Source organism: Taudactylus pleione, unplaced genomic scaffold, assembly GCF_031769625.1.
Source record: "Taudactylus pleione unplaced genomic scaffold, aTauple2 ptg000025l, whole genome shotgun sequence".
NCBI lineage: Eukaryota > Metazoa > Chordata > Amphibia > Anura > Myobatrachidae > Taudactylus > Taudactylus pleione.
In genome coordinates, this window is record NW_028284427.1 from 8,464,962 (window position 1) to 8,483,215 (window position 18,254).

The following is an 18,254-nucleotide window of genomic DNA, read 5'->3' on the forward strand; positions in this document are numbered from 1 at the left end:
TATAGCACAGTGTAGCTAGTAACAGTTAACACCATTTGGGTACTCCTGATGTCCCATAGGTAGATGAATATTAATGGTGTGAAGGGTTGTATCACACAGTATGTGACTTTAGCAGCTTTACACATTTTCTTCCAGGAAATTAACGGGGAGAGTATATATATCTATCGCTCTCATTCTTAAGACACCCTAAAAGGCCAATTTTTAAGTATATTTATGCTTAAGCACGGGTGACATTTATTACCTCAGTCGGTGTGATCATACCATATGTACACAAACATGGAGGTTCATAGTGGTGTTAACCATGTTAATGTGAGGCAGCAACAGTTGTGAGGTCATCAGAAATTACCATGCTTCTTCAGTTATCTAAACCTGCTTCATCTGATTCAGTGTTACCAGTCGTTCGGTGAAGAATCTTAGTGGAGTAAGGCAGAAATGGACTGAATATTAGGCATAAAGATCACAGGTGGGAATGGGTGGAATCATTATGCATTTGACTGTGACAGATCAAGTAATGGTTTGGCACATGATGGAAGGCATAGAATCTGTTCCATTTTATTTAAATACCTCAAAGATATCAGTGAGAATGTGGCTGAAGGACCATTTAATTTTGACCACTGTAGAATGTGCAAGTTTACAAGTATAGTGGTCATGCAAATGATCAATTTGGAGCCCATATAAGGTCATTTTTATTTGCAATGATATTCACTAAAAAGCAATATTCACTATAGTGGGGTTGCTCCCAATAGATAGAGGGGTCCGGAAGGATGAGAGCTATATGAATGGTCATTTATGAAAAGAAAGGTAGGACAGAATCATGGATGCCAAGGTCAAGTGTTTCTAAGATTGGTGGGTGATCGGGTATTTTATAAGCAGACGAGAGACCCCAGAGGCTTGTCTCACCCTTGCTTTTGGCTGTCTGGCTTTTATTGGCTACTCCAGTGAGTGTGTTGGACAAAAGCCAGATTACAATTTGCCCCATGGGGCCCTAGAAGTGAGGAAAAAAATAAATTGAATGTACGCCAAGTGTTTAGGTAGTTTGGAGGCTAATGGGAGTAGAGAAACAAGTTATCTTTTTATTTTGATGATGACTTTCTAAAATGTAACCCTACTGTGATTTCCCTGTCACAGCCATTTTCATGTACATTTTACCAGCAATGGGATTGGCATAGCTGATGGTATATGTAACATAATATTTAACTAATGTAATTTTATTTTATTTTTTTCTCCTGTGAAGAAAATTATCTGGGTCATTCTGCCAAGAATGCTGTAATTACTGTCCCTGCGTACTTCAATGATTCCCAAAGGCAGGTAAGTTGTCATTAATTGGATATTAGGTTTCCAATGAAAATGTTTTTCAATAATTGTACTTGATAGGCCCCAATGGAGTAATGGTGTTTAATCTGCCCTTGTGATCTTGTATTAAACAATGAAAAGAAATGTTGGTTGCTTTAACCTAACCTTATCAGCAGCGATTCTTGGCTTCTATAGTATGCCTTTTTCGTACATCCTTTCTCACTCAGCCATCTGGGAGATACTACTTTGGGTTTTGTTAAGTGTGCATAAGCTGGGCACTTGCACATGAACTTTTCTCTCTCCTAGCACTAGCGATAGGAGAACCAGCAAGGACCTGTCCTGTGGACAGGTGGTTCCCTTTTGCACTGAGCCAGGTAGAGGAGGGACAAACCTGTGGATGGTTCTTCTCCTTGGCGACCCCTCTTCAGGGAAAGGCCAACCAGAAGGTCACTCCTAGGTAGAGCTGCAGCTCACAGGCTATGCAGAGCTGAGGCTCCTGCTGGAGAAGTGAAGTCTCATTTTGTTTGGATAGATTTCTTACATGTAAATCCCTATTTTTTTTTTCTTTTTTGTGTAGGAGATTGTTACAGATATAGGCCCTTTGTTCTATTTACTCAGTCTGAAGGACTGTTACCAGAATATTAATAGCTTATTGTAGGTCATATTCTGTTAATGTTTGTTTGGTCTCAATGTACCTTCTTTTATCTTGTTTGAAAAAGGGAACATATCTAAGGCAAAGGATAGTGAAGGGATGTCTGTTATGTTTCACCTTCAAGTGTCAGACAAAATTGCAAAGTGGACAGCAAGATCCAGGCGCCTAATGTGCTCCCTGAGAAATAGTGGATCGGGACACGCTCACACCTAGATGGGGCACAGCTGTGATGGTGGAGCCTTCTTGGGCGAGCTCCTTGCCTCACTTCATTCTTGAGCTGACTAAGCTTGCTGCAGGTGCCAGAGAGAGCCGTGGTTAACCCTTCTTTACATCTTGCTGCATTGGTACCAGTCTTCTCTCATTGCAGAGAAGAGTATAACAGCAATGCCCATGGTGAACCAGTGTAAGCAAATACTATTTTGGGATTGTGCTTCTCCATTGGAGAGACTCTTTGGGGTTCAATGTTCAGAGTATGCATAGGTGCCAGCAGGCAACTCATGTTTACCCGGGTGAAAATTCAGACTTCAGATTCTTGCAGGAAGAGAGCGGCTGGCACAGATCATTCTACTCTCTTTACAGGCGAGTCCTCTGTTGAGTTGGTTATTGCAGTCAGCCAGGCTCTGGATATAACTGATTTCAGTGACCCACTAGCTTAGGAGATTGATACATTCAAAAGGAAGAAATATAGGGTTGCCTCCTTTTCCTCTACTTCTAAACTTTTAGGCTAGACATGGATTAGATTGGATACATCGATGATGTGACTGTCACAACGATTTCTGTTCCATGGGTAACCTCTCTAAGTTGGAACTGACCAGAAATGTGAAAGCACTTTTATGCCCATTTGTGTGGCTGTAGGGGTATCTTTTGAGGTCTGCCTGTGTCATCTTGGACAAAAGTTAAAGTATCTTTGGTAAGGTTTGCAGTTGAACTGCCCTATGACATAGCCGCTCATGCTGAAGGAGCACATCAAGACTGCAGGGTTTTTTCTATTTCTCAGAGTCGCTACAATTTATATGAATGTGTGATATATATATTTTTTTAGGTGTTTGATGTTTTCAAAAATATAGCATTGTCTATTGCTTAAGCAATGTTTAAAAAAAAAAACATTTTAAGTTCTATAGTCTATACGGTTATTGTGAAAAAAAAAATATATATATATATATATATCAGTGAAAATGAACCGCACACAAAACATCAGTCAAAATGCCATATGGGTGCAGGGCAAAAAAACGTAACAGATATATGACCACTACCTAAACGGAAGTGGAATCCAGCCAGCACACCGTTTGAAAAAGAATATTTTTTAATATCCCATAGCAGGGTGAAAAGCCATCACATAACACTGAAAAAATAAATAAAGTGGTACTTAGCATCAGGTATCGATATGCATAGGGGGAGCCATGCTCTCAACCCCGACAATCAGAAGCTTCTGATTGTCGGGGTTGAGAGCATGGCTCCCCCTATGCATATCGATACCTGATGCTAAGTACCACTTTATTTATTTTTTCAGTGTTATGTGATGGCTTTTCACCCTGCTATGGGATATTAAAAAATATTCTTTTTCAAACGGTGTGCTGGCTGGATTCCACTTCTGTTTAGGTAGTGGTCATATATATATATATATATATATATATATATATATATATATATGTATGTATGTATGTATGTATGTGTGTGTGCATTTACATACTATACATTTCAATGATAAATATACAGTCAGGTGCATAAATATTGGGACACTGACAGAATTTTCATATTTTGGCTTCTATTCACCACCACAATGGCTTTGAAACAAACAAGATGTGCTTTAACTGCAGACTTTCAGATTTAATTTGAGGGTAATTACATCCAAATCAGGTGAACGGTGTAGGAATTACAACGGTTTCTATATGTGCCTCCCACTTTTTAAGGGGCCAAAAGTAATGGGACTATCAACTCAAAAGCTATTTCATGGACAGGTGTGGGCTATTCCCTCATTATTTCATTATCAATTAAGCAGGTAAAAGGTCTGTAGTTGATTCTAGGTGTGACACTTGCATTTGGAATCAGTTGCTGTCGACTCTCAATATGAGATCCAAAGAGCTGTCACTATCAGTGAAGCAAGCCATCATTAGGCTGAAAAATCAAAACAAACCCATCAGAGAGATAGCAAAAACATTAGGTGTGGCCAAATCAACTGTTTGGAACATTCTTAAAAAGAAAGAACGCACCGGAGAGCTCAGCAACACCAAAAGACCCGGAAGACCACGGAAAACAACTGTGGTGGATGACAGAAGAATTATTTCCCTGGTGAAGAAAAACCCCTTCACAACAGTTGGCCAAATCAAGAACACTCTCCAGGAGGTAGGTGTATATGTGTCAAAGTCAACAATCAAGAGAAGACTTCACAAGAGTGGATGTAGAGGGTTCACCACAAGATGTAAACCATTGGTGAGCCACAAAAACAGGAAGACCAGGTTCGAGTTTGCCAAACAACATCTAAAAAGTCATTACAGTTCTGGAACAAAATCCTATGGACAGATGAGACAAAGATCAACTTGTACCAGAGTGATGGGAAGAGAAGAGAAGGAACTGCTCATGATCCAAAACATACCACCTCATCATTGAAGCATGGTGGTGGTAGTGTCATGGCGTGGGCATGTATAGCTGCCAATGGAACTGGTTCCCTTGTATTTATTGATGATGTGACTGCTGACAAAAGCAGCAGAATGAATTCTGAAGTGTTTCGGGCAATATTATATGCTCATATTCAGTCAAATGCTTCAGAACTCATTGGACGGCGCTTCACAGTGCAGATGGACAATGACCCGAAGCATACTGCAAAAGCAACCAAAGAGTTTTTTAAGGCTAAAAAGTGGAATGTTATGCAATGGCCAAGTCAATCCCCTGACCTGAATCCGATTGAGCATGCATTTCACTTGATGAAGACAAAACTGAAGGGAAAATGCCCCAAGAACAAGCAGGAACTGAAGACATTTGCAGTAGAGGCCTGGCAGAGCATCACCAGGGATGAAACCCAGCGTCTGGTGATGTCTATGCATTCCAGACTTCAGGCTGTAATTGCCTGCAAAGGATTTGCAACAAAGTATTAAAAAGTGAAAGTTAGATTTAGGATTGTTTAGTTTGTCCCATTACTTTTGGCCTCTTAAAAAAGTGGGAGGCACATATACAAACCGTTGTAATTCCTACACCATTCACCTGATTTGGATGTAATTACCCTCAAATTAAATCTGAAAATCTGCAGTTAAAGCACATCTTGTTTGTTTCATTTCAAAGCCATTGTGGTGGTGAATAGAGGCCAAAATATTAAAATTCTGTCAATGTCCCAATATTTATGCACCTGACTGTATTAACAGACAAGCGCCTCCTTTATGAAGACAAGTTCCTATCTGGAAAAAGTCTATTCAGATCGCAGTTCAGGATTCTCATTTTCTGTGCGTTCTTTTTCCTTGGTCAACAAATGGTGTCATGTGCCTTCAGGAAGGTCATAGCTGTCTTGACTGCTATGCTAAGATCTCACACAGAGCTGTCGCCATCGTGCTTTATCAGGACGATCTCCTTGGCCAAACCAGTGTAACTCCCTTAAAACTGTTTAACCTACACAGGGCTGCCCAGATTCTGGAATCCCATAGGTGGATTCTAAATTAACAAAAATCGTGGTTCCCAGTTGTATGATTCTGTCTTGTGAACTAGACCATCATTCCAGGTTGATGTGGTGTTGGGTTTTCATCTACCTCAAGAGAGAGTGTTCATTCTAGCACCCTGCACCTGTCACAACTCGTGCAGTTCCTCTTTCCTGCCTGGGGTGTCACTCTCTGCTTTGGTGCTTCTAGCACACTCTGGTCTGTATCTCACCAGTTTGTTGCTTCAGCTGAGTATACTAGAAGCACTAGAGCAGAGAGCGACACCCCAGGTAGGAAAGAGGAACTGCATGGGTTGTAACAGGTGCAGGGTGCTAGAATGAACACTGATCGAGGGTAATTCTGCCAAGGGTTCAGAACTTCAAGTCACCAGGGACAGCTGGCTCTTCTCCTCGATTGGTCAGAATCAAAACCTTGTATAGCTGGGTAGATGAGGTTTACTATTCGGCATGCTTATCCTGATTCTGGGCAGCTGGTTTCGGAATATATTTCTTCTTCGGGGTCCATGGGGTCCACAGCCATTACGTTGGGGTATGAATCCCGGTCACCTAACAGTTAACACAAATGAGCTCTCTGCTCCCAGGATGCATCGGGTTTCCTCCTCATATACCCCACCCCCTGCCTCAGGTAGCCAGTTCTTCCTGTTTGGTGTGTTCACCACATAGACAGTGGGACTGCGGGAGCAGTCCTGCAGACGAGTAACAAAAAAAAAAAAGAGTGTTTTACTCTTTATCTCAGTGGGTGGTCTGAGCTGTCCTGGAAGCAGCCTTGCGCCTGATTGGAGGCGCACCGGCCACGCGCTGCAACTACCTCCTCCGGCACCGCTAGCCTTGGCAGGTCCATGGCTGTGGATTCGACAGGGGCTCTCATGCCCTGGGCCGCAACCGGATCAAGGGGATGGCAGGTAAGCAGGTGGTTGCGGCGGCCGCTGACGCCGGGACCACATGGCGGTCCGGCCTCCGGCGGTGAGACTGGCCGGAGGCACGCTGCAGTCAGAAGGCATATGGCTTGTTCTCCTAGCCTAGACCCAAGCAGCATAGGGGAGGTACGCTTCCCCGGCGGCCCCTCCCCCAATCCACACGCTAGTTCAGTCCTCTGGCACAGTTGATTGTGGATTGCTCCTCCCAGCCTCCATATAGGACAGCCAGTGTGTATGAACGCTGATCCTACAAGAGAGGACACTGGGCAGTCTCCCTGTATACCTTGCCTACTGCTGGTCTAGGTTTTTACAGGGCTCTATCCTACCTAAGCTTGGGCTGATTGTGGTAGTGAGAGCTTATATGCATATGGCTCACAGAGTATTTATGCATGACATGTGATTGTTGTTTATGGATACTGTTTCTTCTGTAAAAGAACTGTAATTCCTGTATAATGTCACTGTCTCTCCCCTTCCCTTGCTACAGGTGTGTGGGTTGAGAGTAGAAAGCAGCACATATACTCTCAGAACCAGTGGCATAGTGTTATGTCTAAGGAGTCTGAGGGTCAGGTGGCGGGAGCCCCGTTGCTGATATCCTGTGTAGCCTGCAAGGCAGGTTTGTCCCCACGGGACTTTCTACAAAATGGGCTTTGTGGGAACTGTTTCAGACAGCCACAACACCAATTAAGTTTGCCTGTTTTAGGCCCTGAGCCTCCTTGGGCATAATTTTCTCAGGTTATGGCTCAGGTGGCGGAGCGGCTGGCTGCCCCGGTACCACCGGTTTGGGGTTTGCCTCAGCAGATGCATCCTATGCCCATGATGTGGCCGCGTTGGATGGACCCTGCTGCTGGTAAGGTTATGGCATCATCCTCGGGGGATTTTCAGCCTCAGGCTGTCAAGCCAAAACAGATTAAATCTAGGTGCCATGTACTGCCTTACATGGGTGAGTACTCCAGTGCCTCCTCCTCCGAGGAACAAGCACAGGACTCTTCTCAGGAGTCTAGCTCCGAGGGGGATGATGATCATTTCCCAGTAGCCGATGTTCCTTTTCTGATAAGGGCTGTAAAATCGGTGTTAAATATCGAGGAAGGGGATCTTCTGCTTAGGAAAGCCCCCCTGTTCAAGAGCCAGAAGCTGGTTAAGGCAGAATTCCCAAAGTCTGAACATTTATCAGAATTTATGGAGGAAGCCTGGGTCCGTCCGGATAAGATAAGCCATTTGTCTAAAAGAATGGCGCTTCTATATCCTTTTCCAACAGGGGACTGTGCCAAGTGGGAGAATCCACCATCAGTTGATGCACATGTGGCACAGCTGATTAAACGTACAACTTTGCTAATCCCAGCAGTTTCGCTGAAGGAAACCACGGATAGGAGACTGGAGACTTGTCTCAAATCTATTTTTTCGCTGGCAGGAATGGCCACCTGCCCAGCTATGGCCACTGCCTGGGTAGCAAGAGCTATTGAGGAGTGGGCCAAGACTCTAACGGAGTCTTTACCAGATGCCTCTAAGGAGCAACTGGATATGATCTCCTTTATTAGAGAAGGGGCCTCTTATTTGGGTGATGCCGCCTTGGATGCAGGGATCCTTTCCTCTTAAGTTTCAGCTGAGTCCGTGGTGGCACGTAGGATCCTCTGGTTGAAGGATTGGAGGGCAGATGCCGGGTCCAAAAAGGCCCTAGAATTCCTTCCATTCACAGGAGGTGTTCTCTTTGGTCCAGAACTGGACAAAATTGTATCCTCCATGGCAGCCTCAAAGACGGCAGATTTGCCATCGGCAACCTCGTCCAAATTGAGGAGGGCGTCCTTTCGGGGGTTTCGGCCGCAGGGCAAGGCCAAAGGTCTGCCCTCAGCGAGATTTCCACCAAGAAAGGCAGGACCCAGGAAGCCCTGGCAGAACAAGCGTCCAGGATCTAGGGTCCAGGATAAACCAGTGGCCTGATGGGACGGGCCTCCCCCTGGGGGATCCCAGGGTGGGGGGGCCGACTGCTTCGGTTCTCAGAGCCCTGGCACCTCACGACGGAGGATGCCTGGGTTCGGGGAGTTGTTTCCCGAGGGTACGCCCTGACGTTTTGGAGGACTCCTCCTCAAAGGTTCTTTTGTGTAAACCCACGGGTGGGTTCAGAAAGAGCTTTGGCCCTTCTGATGCTAGTAAAGCAAGAATAGCCTTCTGAAGTAGTGATTCCGGTGCCAGAGAACCAGTTCCGAGAGGGGTTTTACTGGTTCAGAAACCGAATGGGCCTATTCTGAATCTGAGAGAGCTCAACAAATTTGTTCGAGCCCCCGGGTTCAAGATGGAAACATTGAGATCGATTGTGTTGGCAATGGAGCAGGGGGACTATATGGTGTCCTTAGATATACAGGATGCCTACCTTCACATCCCAATCACACAGGCTCATCAAAAATGTCTTCGTTTTGCGGTAGGGGAGGAACATTTTCAGTTCCAGGCCCTGCCATTTAGCCTGTCCACAGCCCCTCGAGTATTCACCAAGGTGATGGCAGTGATGAGATGGCATGCCTCAGACACCAAGGCTTCAGGATTTTGCCTTACTTGGACGACCTCCTGTTGCTGGGGCAGTCCCCACAGCAGTTACAGGATCATTTGAGGCTGACAGTGTCATGTCTGTACAGTCACGGCTGGATCATAAACTGGCAAAAGTCGTCACCCTGTCCGGTACAACAGATGTGCCATTTGGGAGCGAGCTTGGGCTCCGTGGTGCAGAAAATATTTCTGCCGTAGGAGAAGATCCTTGCCTTACAATCCCGAATACGCGGGTTGCTTCGCAACAGGCAGATATCTGTTCTAGTAGCCATGCAGGTCCTGGGGTCGATGGTGGCTACCTTCAGGAATACGCTCAATTCCACTCCAGACCACTGCAGCAATTTGTCCTGTCTCACTGGAACAAGGATCATCGCACGAGGTACGGTTGTCCCTGACCTGGTGGTTGCAGACAAAGCATCTCGGGCAGGGTCGCCCCTTTTGGGTGTCGGATTGGACTTTGGTCAAAACCGACGCCAGTCTTCAAGGTTGGGGGGTGATGGGGTCACACACTTTCCAAGGAAAGTGGTCAGTGACGGAAAGCCGGCTACCGATAAACATCCTGGAATTAAGAGCTATATTCAAAGCTTTAGTGCAGGCTCAGGAAATCTTAAAGGGCAGGTCGGTGCAGATACAGTCGGACAATCGCACCGCGGTCGCCTACTTAAATCATCAAGGGGGCACGAGGAGTCGGGCCGCCTTGGCAGAGGTATCAAGAATCCTGGTATGGGCAGAGACTCATCTGCCCACGATATCTGCCGTGTTCATTCCAGGAATCCTGAATTGGGAAGCCGATTTTCTCAGTCGGCAAGAGATAAATGCAGGGGAATGGGCCCTACATCCGCTGGTTTTTCGGAACCTTGTGGACAGGTGGGGTCTACCAGAAATAGATCTGATGGCATCAAGAAGGAACAACAAGGTTCCTAGGTACGGATCCTTGACAAGAGATCCGAGAGCCGAGTTTGTAGACGCACTGACAGTAAAGTGGCGTTACAAGCTGGTATATCTGTTTCTCCCGTTTGCTCTTCTGCTCAGAGTTGTCAGAAAGATCAAACAAGAGGGCAGCACCGTCATATTAATAGCTTCGGCATGGCCGAGACGGCACTGATTCACAGATCTACGGTCTCTCTCCATAGACACTCCATGGCCTCTCCCATTGAGACTGGATCTATTGCTACAGGGTCCCTGCTAGTACCCGGATCTTCATCGGCTATCTTTGACAGCATGGCTCTTGAGGCCTCCGTCTTGAGAAAAAAGGGGTTTTCCGAGTCTGTTATATGGACGATGCTGAAGGCACGGAAACCATCCTCAGCCCGTATATATTATAGGGTTTGGCATACTTTCTTTCAGTGGTGTGAACTGAAAGGGTATGATCCACATAAATTCCTGATTTCCAGAGTGCTTGATTTTCTTCAAAGCAGTCTGGAAAAAGGGCTCCGCCTGGCCTCTTTAAGGGTACATGTGTCTGCTCTTTCAGTCTGGTTCCAACATAAAATTGCTCTGAGACCGGATATAAAAACCTTTTTTCAGGGGGTGTTGAGGAATCGACCTCCCTTCATTTCCCCGGTTGTTCCGTGGGACCTGACTCTAGTTCTGAAGGTTTTACAGGCTCCTCCGTTCGAGCCTTTAAATTTAATAGACATCAAGTGGCTAACAGCAAAGACTGTATTCCTCCTTGCTATGGCATCTACACGTAGAGTGTCGGATTTGGCTGCGCTTTTCTTCCGGGAGCCGTTCTTCATATTTCATCAAGATAGAGCAGTACTACGTACTAGGGAGGGTTATCTTCCGAAAGTGGTGTCTAAATTACATATTAATGAAGAAATAGTTCCAGCTTTTTAGGGCACAAGTCTCTCACAAGGTGAGGCTTCCCTGGATGTGGTCCGTGCGTTGAGAATTTATGTTAAACGCACGAGCAAATGGAGGAAGTCCGATTCACTTTTTGTGCTTTATGGTTGTCATAAGCGTGGCTGGCCAGCCAATAAACAGACACTGGCCAGGTGGATTCGCATGGCAATTTCATTGGCTTATACACAGGCTGGTATGCGTGTGCCGGATTCAGTGACTACACATTCTACTAGGGTGGTAGGTCCATCATGGGCGGCCCGCCGGGGGGCTTCTGCTGAGCAATTATGTAAAGTAGCCACATGGTCTTCCATCCATACCTTTGTCAAATTTTATGCCTTTGACACTTTTGCCTCTTAGGATGCCTCCTTCGGGCGTAAGATTCTCCTCTCTTCCAAGAGTCAGGAGTGTCCCCGCCCGTAGGGTTAGTGCTTTGGGATATCCCCAACGTAATGGCTGTGGATCCCATGGACCCCGAAGAAGAAAATAGGTTATGGTATAACATACCTTTGTTAACTCTTTTTTCTTCGATGTCCATGGGGTCCACAGGACACCCACCCAGACGCACCTGTAGTTCTGGGGGAGGTTTTTCCGTAGTTCTTCTCTTGAGAGTCTGAACTCGTGAGTATGGGTCCTTTTCTTTCTTACCCTTTGTTTGTCTCTGCCTGCTTGAGCTTGGTAACGAACTGGCTACCTGAGGCAGGGGGTGGGGTATATGAGGAGGAAACCCGGTGCATCCTGGGAGCAGAGAGCTCGTTTGTGTTAACTGTTTGGTGACCGGGATTCATACCCCAACGTAATGGCTGTGGACCCCATGAATCTAGAAGAAAAAGAGTTAACAAAGGTATGTTATACCATAACTCTTATTTTCTGCTCACTCTGCTAGCTCATTGAGTGCCTCCTGGGAGGGCGTGGCCGCCGCTGGGCAGCTGTATTGTGCAGCTACTTGGTCCTCTGTCTGCACATCGATAGTTTCATGTCTTCACATCCAAAGATATTAGCTTTGGGGGCAAAGTATTGCATTTAGTCATGTCAGAGAGAGGAAAGGAGTTTAAAAAAAATGAACCTTAAAGTGCCCACAACGTAAGTCATGGTAACAGTGTCCCATCGATGGTCTTGGAGAAAGAGTAAGAAATATCCTTTATTTCCAAAGGCACCGAGAGGGGGGGAGGAACGGGTACTTTTTTTTACACGGGCCTGTTGGAGGGGTGCAGCGGGAGTGCCAGTCTTCTGCAAGCCACCATCCCCCCTCTGTCCCTGCTCCTGATGTGGTATTTCGGGCAAGCAGACAGAGTACTGGCTTCTGCCTCTTGTGTGGCGTGCGCTCACGAATATATTATATTTTTTTTTTTCTTAAGGAGGTGGTCTGGCCACACCTCCTAGAGCTGCCCACACACCGTCCCAGTACCGGGGCCCAGCAGAGCTGTCTGTGGCCCTGATTCTGAGTGCGCATACCCGTGGTAATAGAAAATTGGTTACGATATCCTGAAACTTTTTTAAGCTAAAACCTCCCAAAACATGTAAATTGTCTGTTTATGTAGAACCATATCTTAACAGTACATTTTCACTTGACAAAAATCTAATATATACAGGAGTATGTTATTTACAGCATTACATATAGCATTACGAACATAAGAATTATAGTAAATTGAACACTTGCTGTATGTAATGCTTAATATTAGAACATTTTGTATTTTAAAATTAAAGTGAGGACAAATATGCTAAATGCTCCCCTTTAAAAGTACGTTGGGGTTTGAGGGTACTATGATTAAAAAAAGGGTGAATTTTGTGAATGTGTGGCCGGGGAAATAAAAACGTTTTAAACATGTCAACCTGTTTTATTTTTAGGCAACAAAAGATGCTGGGCAGATCGCTGGACTAAATGTTTTGAGAGTTATTAATGAACCTACTGCTGCTGCTCTTGCATATGGCCTGGATAAGTCTGATGATAAAATGTAAGTCATACAATACTGCAGTATTCTATACTTTGCCTCATTTGGGCCAGTCAGCAGGAAGGTGTTTTTGTTCACAATTATGTGACTATTTCTCTCCTTTTCTAAGAAAATGCATAAATTGTGCAATGTAACTCGCTGCCAATTGTTCATCCTACGTGTTCCTGTAATCTTCAGTTCAGGCGGCATTAGGAAGAGAAAGCACTGTCCTGCATATGACTAAAAGAAAGGTCCTTCATATGTGTGTTCGGGTATATAGAAATATACTAACCAGCCGCTTAAGGCAGGCTATTGCATAAAATAAACAAGTATGTAAATTACCAGTTGGATAACTATAGAGAGGCTTTCCTCATCTTATTGTAAACCTTCGTATTTTTGGATTACGTGTCTTTATGATTCACTAGAATATATAAATAAAAACTATAACATTACAATTTGAAGAGAGAATCACATATGAATCATATGTTATAAAAGAACTGGGAGGAAGGGAAGAGAACAAAACAAGGGATCGAGAGGGGGGGGGGGGGGCACTATTGATGCATATATAATACAGGACACGTGTACACTTTCCAAGGAGGTGATACAGTATTCAGTATACTAATGCAAATAACGTTCCAAGTTTATCAGGCTACATTTCTTCTTCAGGGTCCATAGGGCTCCACAGGGAGACATTGGGGTGTAGGTGGGACCTGGAGGACCGGACACCAACAGCAAAGCTTTTCAATCACAGGATGCTCCGGTCCTTCCCGCTATACTCCACCCACAGCCTGAGGGCACTTCAGTTTTGTTGGTGTCTGGCAGGAGCTAGACCACCATTATAACAGGGGGCTGCATAAAGTGGACCAAGCTTATATTTTATGATTTAATTATTTATTTATTTTTTTCTATAACGGGCGAGCAGCACCAGACTGTCCTCCCGAAATCTGTACTGCCGCCCCATCACCATGACTCCAAGCCTGTGCTAGGTACTCCCAGCGGGGCTCCGAGGGGGACTAGCTAGCAGGCTCCGAGGACCCCAGACTGCAACCCAGCGTTCAGGGGACAGGTAAGGCAAAACCCTGTTCGCGGAGACCCACATTGTTGTGCAGTCTTGCCTCCAGGCTCAGGAGACAGAGCGGAGGCGCTGATGTGGACACTGGTGCGTCCACGACTTCACTAGACCACCAGGTTATATAACATACTGGCGCAGGGCATATGTAATGAGGCCAGGGGACCCGGTGGTTAATGTCAGCAAGGGGAGAAGGCGCAGCCTCTCCCCCTGTCCAGGGCGCCACTCCACTGCGGTCTTGGTGTTCCCTGGGCTACTCCTCCCTCACTCTCCGTCCCCCCCCCCCCCCCAGAGACGTGCAGCAGCCATTTTCTGCAAACAGGTCTCCAGGAACGCTGGGTCCAGTCTCCCCGTATACCTCTCCCACTGGCCAGGTCATACAGCGCAATATCCTAAAAGCCAATGCGGTCTGTGTAGTTGATTTTAGTGCCCATTATAAACATGTAATGTTTTTCTGCGTTTGTATGTGACTTGTGCTAGCGCAAATCTTTACTTTCTATACTGTGCAGCTTATACGTTCCCCTTTATACTACTATACCCTGACATACTAAGGTACCTCACATTTCTACTTCAGGGTCCATAGGGGGTCCACAGGGTTGACCTTGGGGTATAGCTGGATCTGGATCCACGGGCACCACGCAGTTAAAGCTTTGCTACTCCCAGGATGCACTTGGGTCCGTCCTCCTCTATACCCCGCCCCCGGTCACAGGCACCTCAGTTTTAGTTGGTGCCCGGCCGGAGTCGGGTCACCCTGTCGCAATGGGGCTGCAGGAGCAGCCCCTAAGCTTTATTTTAAAAGAGAAATTTTTAATTTTTTTCAACTTTTTTACACTTTTAGAGCGGCAGCATTAGACTGTCCTTTAGGACGTCCACCCTGCCGCTCCTTCTCCCCGCTGGCACCGCGACGCCAGTACAGCTCTGGGGATCGCGGCGGGACCCCAGAGCCTGTACTAGCCGGGCTCTGGGGACTCCCTTGACTGCTGCCGGATGCGACGGGGATCAGGTAAGCCGCGGGTCGCCGCGTACGGCGGCCCGCGGATACTTTGTATGCAGTCAGAAGCCTCCGGTCTCTGGGGACAGACCGGAGGCACTAGCGGCGGCGGCGGGCTCCCCCTCTATAGAGGAATACCCCGCGTGTCCGCTAGACCACCAGGGTAACAGACTGGTAGCGGGACCGGCAACCCGGGGGTTAATTGCTAGCCAGGGGAGGCAGCCTTCCCTGTCTAGCGGCTCCTCCCCTCAGCTCAGCGCGCCTTTCAACTAGCAGTCTGGCGTCGCTGAGCTGCTCTTATCTCTCGGCCACTCCTCCTCTGAGGTCTCCATCTTTACTGGCACATCGCAGACTCCCAGGCGGTATCAAGTGGACCGGTCCCCCTGTGTACCTCTCCCCTGCTAAAGGACAGTGTACACAGCGCTATAGCCCTCCCAGACACTGAATCTGGGAGGTTGATTGTAGCGGAAGGTGCAGTGAGTACTAACTTTTCTGCATTGTATGTGACTATTGCTAGTGCTGCCTGTCTGTGACTTATTCTCCTTGCTGTCAGCTTATAACTATCCCTTTCCTTCTCCTACGGCCCGGCAGGTGTGTGGGGGAAGGGCGTTGTTTCTGAGACCCTCACTTATATAAAACACGTATTAGTGGGGTGAGTCACATACTGTTGTGTGCTACACAGTACCTTATCTGGGCTGTTGTGTCGCATATAGGTGAGTGCGCGGGTGTTAAAACCGTAATTCCTCTGGTGATACCTATTTCTTGTGATTTACGGTATCATGTCTGATGAGGAGACTGAGCGCTCTGTGGCTCCTGTGCTAATTTCCTGCAGACGCTGTGCTGCTGGAGTTGATGGGGAGGACTTATCTCAGGATGGTCTGTGCGGGCGGTGCCAGCTGGTACCGGGCCCCTCCAACCCCCCTGTATCACAGGACCCTCCTTGGGCGATGTTTTCACAGGTGCTGGCGTCTATTGCGGACCAGTTATCGGTCCCATCAGCGGTCCCATCTAGGGCGTTGCCGCAGCCCTCCATCCCCCATTCCCCGGGTGTTCCACAAATGTTGCGGTCTCCCCCTGGGGCCCAGACTGTGGGTCCTTACTCGGGACTGCCTGTGTATGTGCAGTCTTCCCCAGGGACGCGTCAGTCTGTAGTGCCTTTGCAGAGTTTTGCTCCGACGGCTCCTCCGCCTTGGGTGGATGTTCTCTCCAGCTCCGTACAGAGTCTGGCGGCTTCATCCTCGGCGTTTCAGTCCATGTTGCAAGGTGATGTGCCACCAAGGGCGTCTAAACGTCCTGTGGTGAGTTCACTAGCTGCGCAGTTGTCGGACTCGGAAGTGTCCTCAGATGATGGAGAAATCCATGAGGACTGTGACTCTGATGCCATGGGGCAGGAGGTGGAAGCTAAGTCCTCCATTAATGTTCCAGCCTTAGTTAGGGCGGTGCGGGCTATCCTACATGTTGAGGATGATGCGCCGGCTCCTAGGTCGAAGTTTCCTAATTTTAAAAAGACCAAGGTGACTTCAACTGTGTTCCCCCTGTCTGATCAATTATCGGATCATATGGCGGCGGCCTGGCAATTACCCAGTAAGAGGTTCCATCCACAGAAGAGGTTGGCGGCGAACTATCCTTTTCCTGAAGCTCATTGCAGGAAATGGGAGACTCCGCCGGCGGTGGATTCCCACGTTACCCGCTTGATCAAAAGCGCGACGCTGCTATTGCCGTCTATCTCCTCTTTGAAGGATCCCACGGATAGGAAGGTGGAGACTTGTTTAAAGTCCATTTATTCTCTTTCCGGGGCAGTGGCTCGCCCGTCCATGGCTATCTCCTGGGTGGCTAAAGCCATTGAGGCATGGGCCAATGCCTTAGAGGATACCTTTCCTGATGAGGCTCCGGATATCCAGAGAGCGTTAGTAGGACAGATGCGGGATGCAGCTTCCTATATTGGGGAAGCGTCTTTGGATGCCAGCCTGCTCACTTCTAGGGTGTCGGCTGCAGCGGTGTCTGCTCGGCGTTCCCTGTGGCTGAGGTCCTGGAGGGCTGATGCAGATTCAAAAAAGGGTCTGGAGGCCTTGCCTTTTAATGGTGATTTACTATTTGGTCCGGATTTGGCCAAAATAGTGGATACTTTGGCTAAGTCCAAGTCAGCTTTCCTCCCTTCGGCCTCTGCGCCGGCTAAAGTAAGGAGCTCTGCCTTTCGGTTCTTTCGGGTTCAGGGTAAGGCCAAGGGCCAGTCCTTCCCGAGACATTCGGCAACCAAGGCCGCACCCAAGCCCAAGAAGCAAGCATGGAGTGCTCGGCGCCCTTCTTCCAAGCAGGAGGATAAACCTGCTGCCTGATGGGACGGGCCTCTCTCTGGGGGACCCCAGAGTGGGAGGCCGACTTCTCCAATTCGCCCAGTGTTGGCACAATACCACCACGGATGCCTGGGTTTGAGAAGTAGTCTCTCAGGGGTACGCCCTGTCTTTTCGGTTCAGTCCGCCCAACCAGTTTTTCTGTACGAGTCCTTCTCTGGACAAGACCAAAGCTGGTCAGATTCAGGTAGCTATAGAATCCTTGCTACAAGCAGGGGTCATTGTTCCCGTTCCGCAGTCTCAGCGCGGGACGGGGTACTATTCTACTCTGTTTCTGGTACAGAAACCCAATGGTTCTCATCGCCCTATCCTGAATTTGAAGTCTCTGAACAGATACCTCAGAGTTCCCAGGTTCAGGATGGAAACGTTACGTTCCATCATTCTGGCGATGGAACCCGGGGATTATATGGTCTCCCTCGATATCCAGGACGCCTATCTCCATGTGCCCATAACACCGGCACATCAGCGGTATCTGAGGTTTGCTATCCTGAACCATCACTACCAATTTCGGGCGTTGCCTTTCGGCCTTTCCACGGCTCCGAGGGTGTTCACCAAGGTGATGGCAGTTATGGCTGTCCACCTTCGGGGTCAGGGTCTACGTCTGTTGCCATACCTGGACGATCTTCTGCTGCTGGCGAGCTCCCCGGAGGTGCTTCTTCGACATCTCCACCTGACCATTGCTTGTCTTCAAGCACACGGGTGGTTGATAAACTGGAAGAAGTCCTCCCTGATTCCATCACAGCGGATGGTTCATTTGGGAGCCCTGCTGGATTCTCGTCGGCAACGGATTTTCCTGACTCCGGAGAAGGTCTCCTCCCTGCAGCTGCGGATACACAGTTGCCTGAGCAGTTGCCGCCTGTCGGTCCATTCAGCTATGAGAGTTCTGGGGTCCATGGTGTCGACATTCGACATGGTGGAATTTGCCCAGTTCCATTCCCGGCCCCTTCAGGGGCTGATTCTATCGGAATGGAACGGGTTACCTCACCGGATCCGCTCTCAGATGCTGGTGTTGTCCCCGGAGGTTCGACAG

At 47.6% G+C, this 18,254-nt stretch overlaps 1 protein-coding gene across 1 annotated transcript in view; it reads left to right on the plus strand.

The window, feature by feature from the left end:
- HSPA9 (heat shock protein family A (Hsp70) member 9) overlaps positions 1 to 18,254 on the plus strand; it is a 77,797-nt gene that overhangs the window by 16,043 nt on the left and 43,500 nt on the right. Inside the window, exons 6-7 of the mRNA XM_088451294.1 lie at positions 1,235 to 1,308; positions 12,731 to 12,837. Coding sequence (XP_088307420.1) covers positions 1,235 to 1,308; positions 12,731 to 12,837 — 181 coding nt within the window. The remainder of the gene's footprint in view (positions 1 to 1,234; positions 1,309 to 12,730; positions 12,838 to 18,254) is intronic.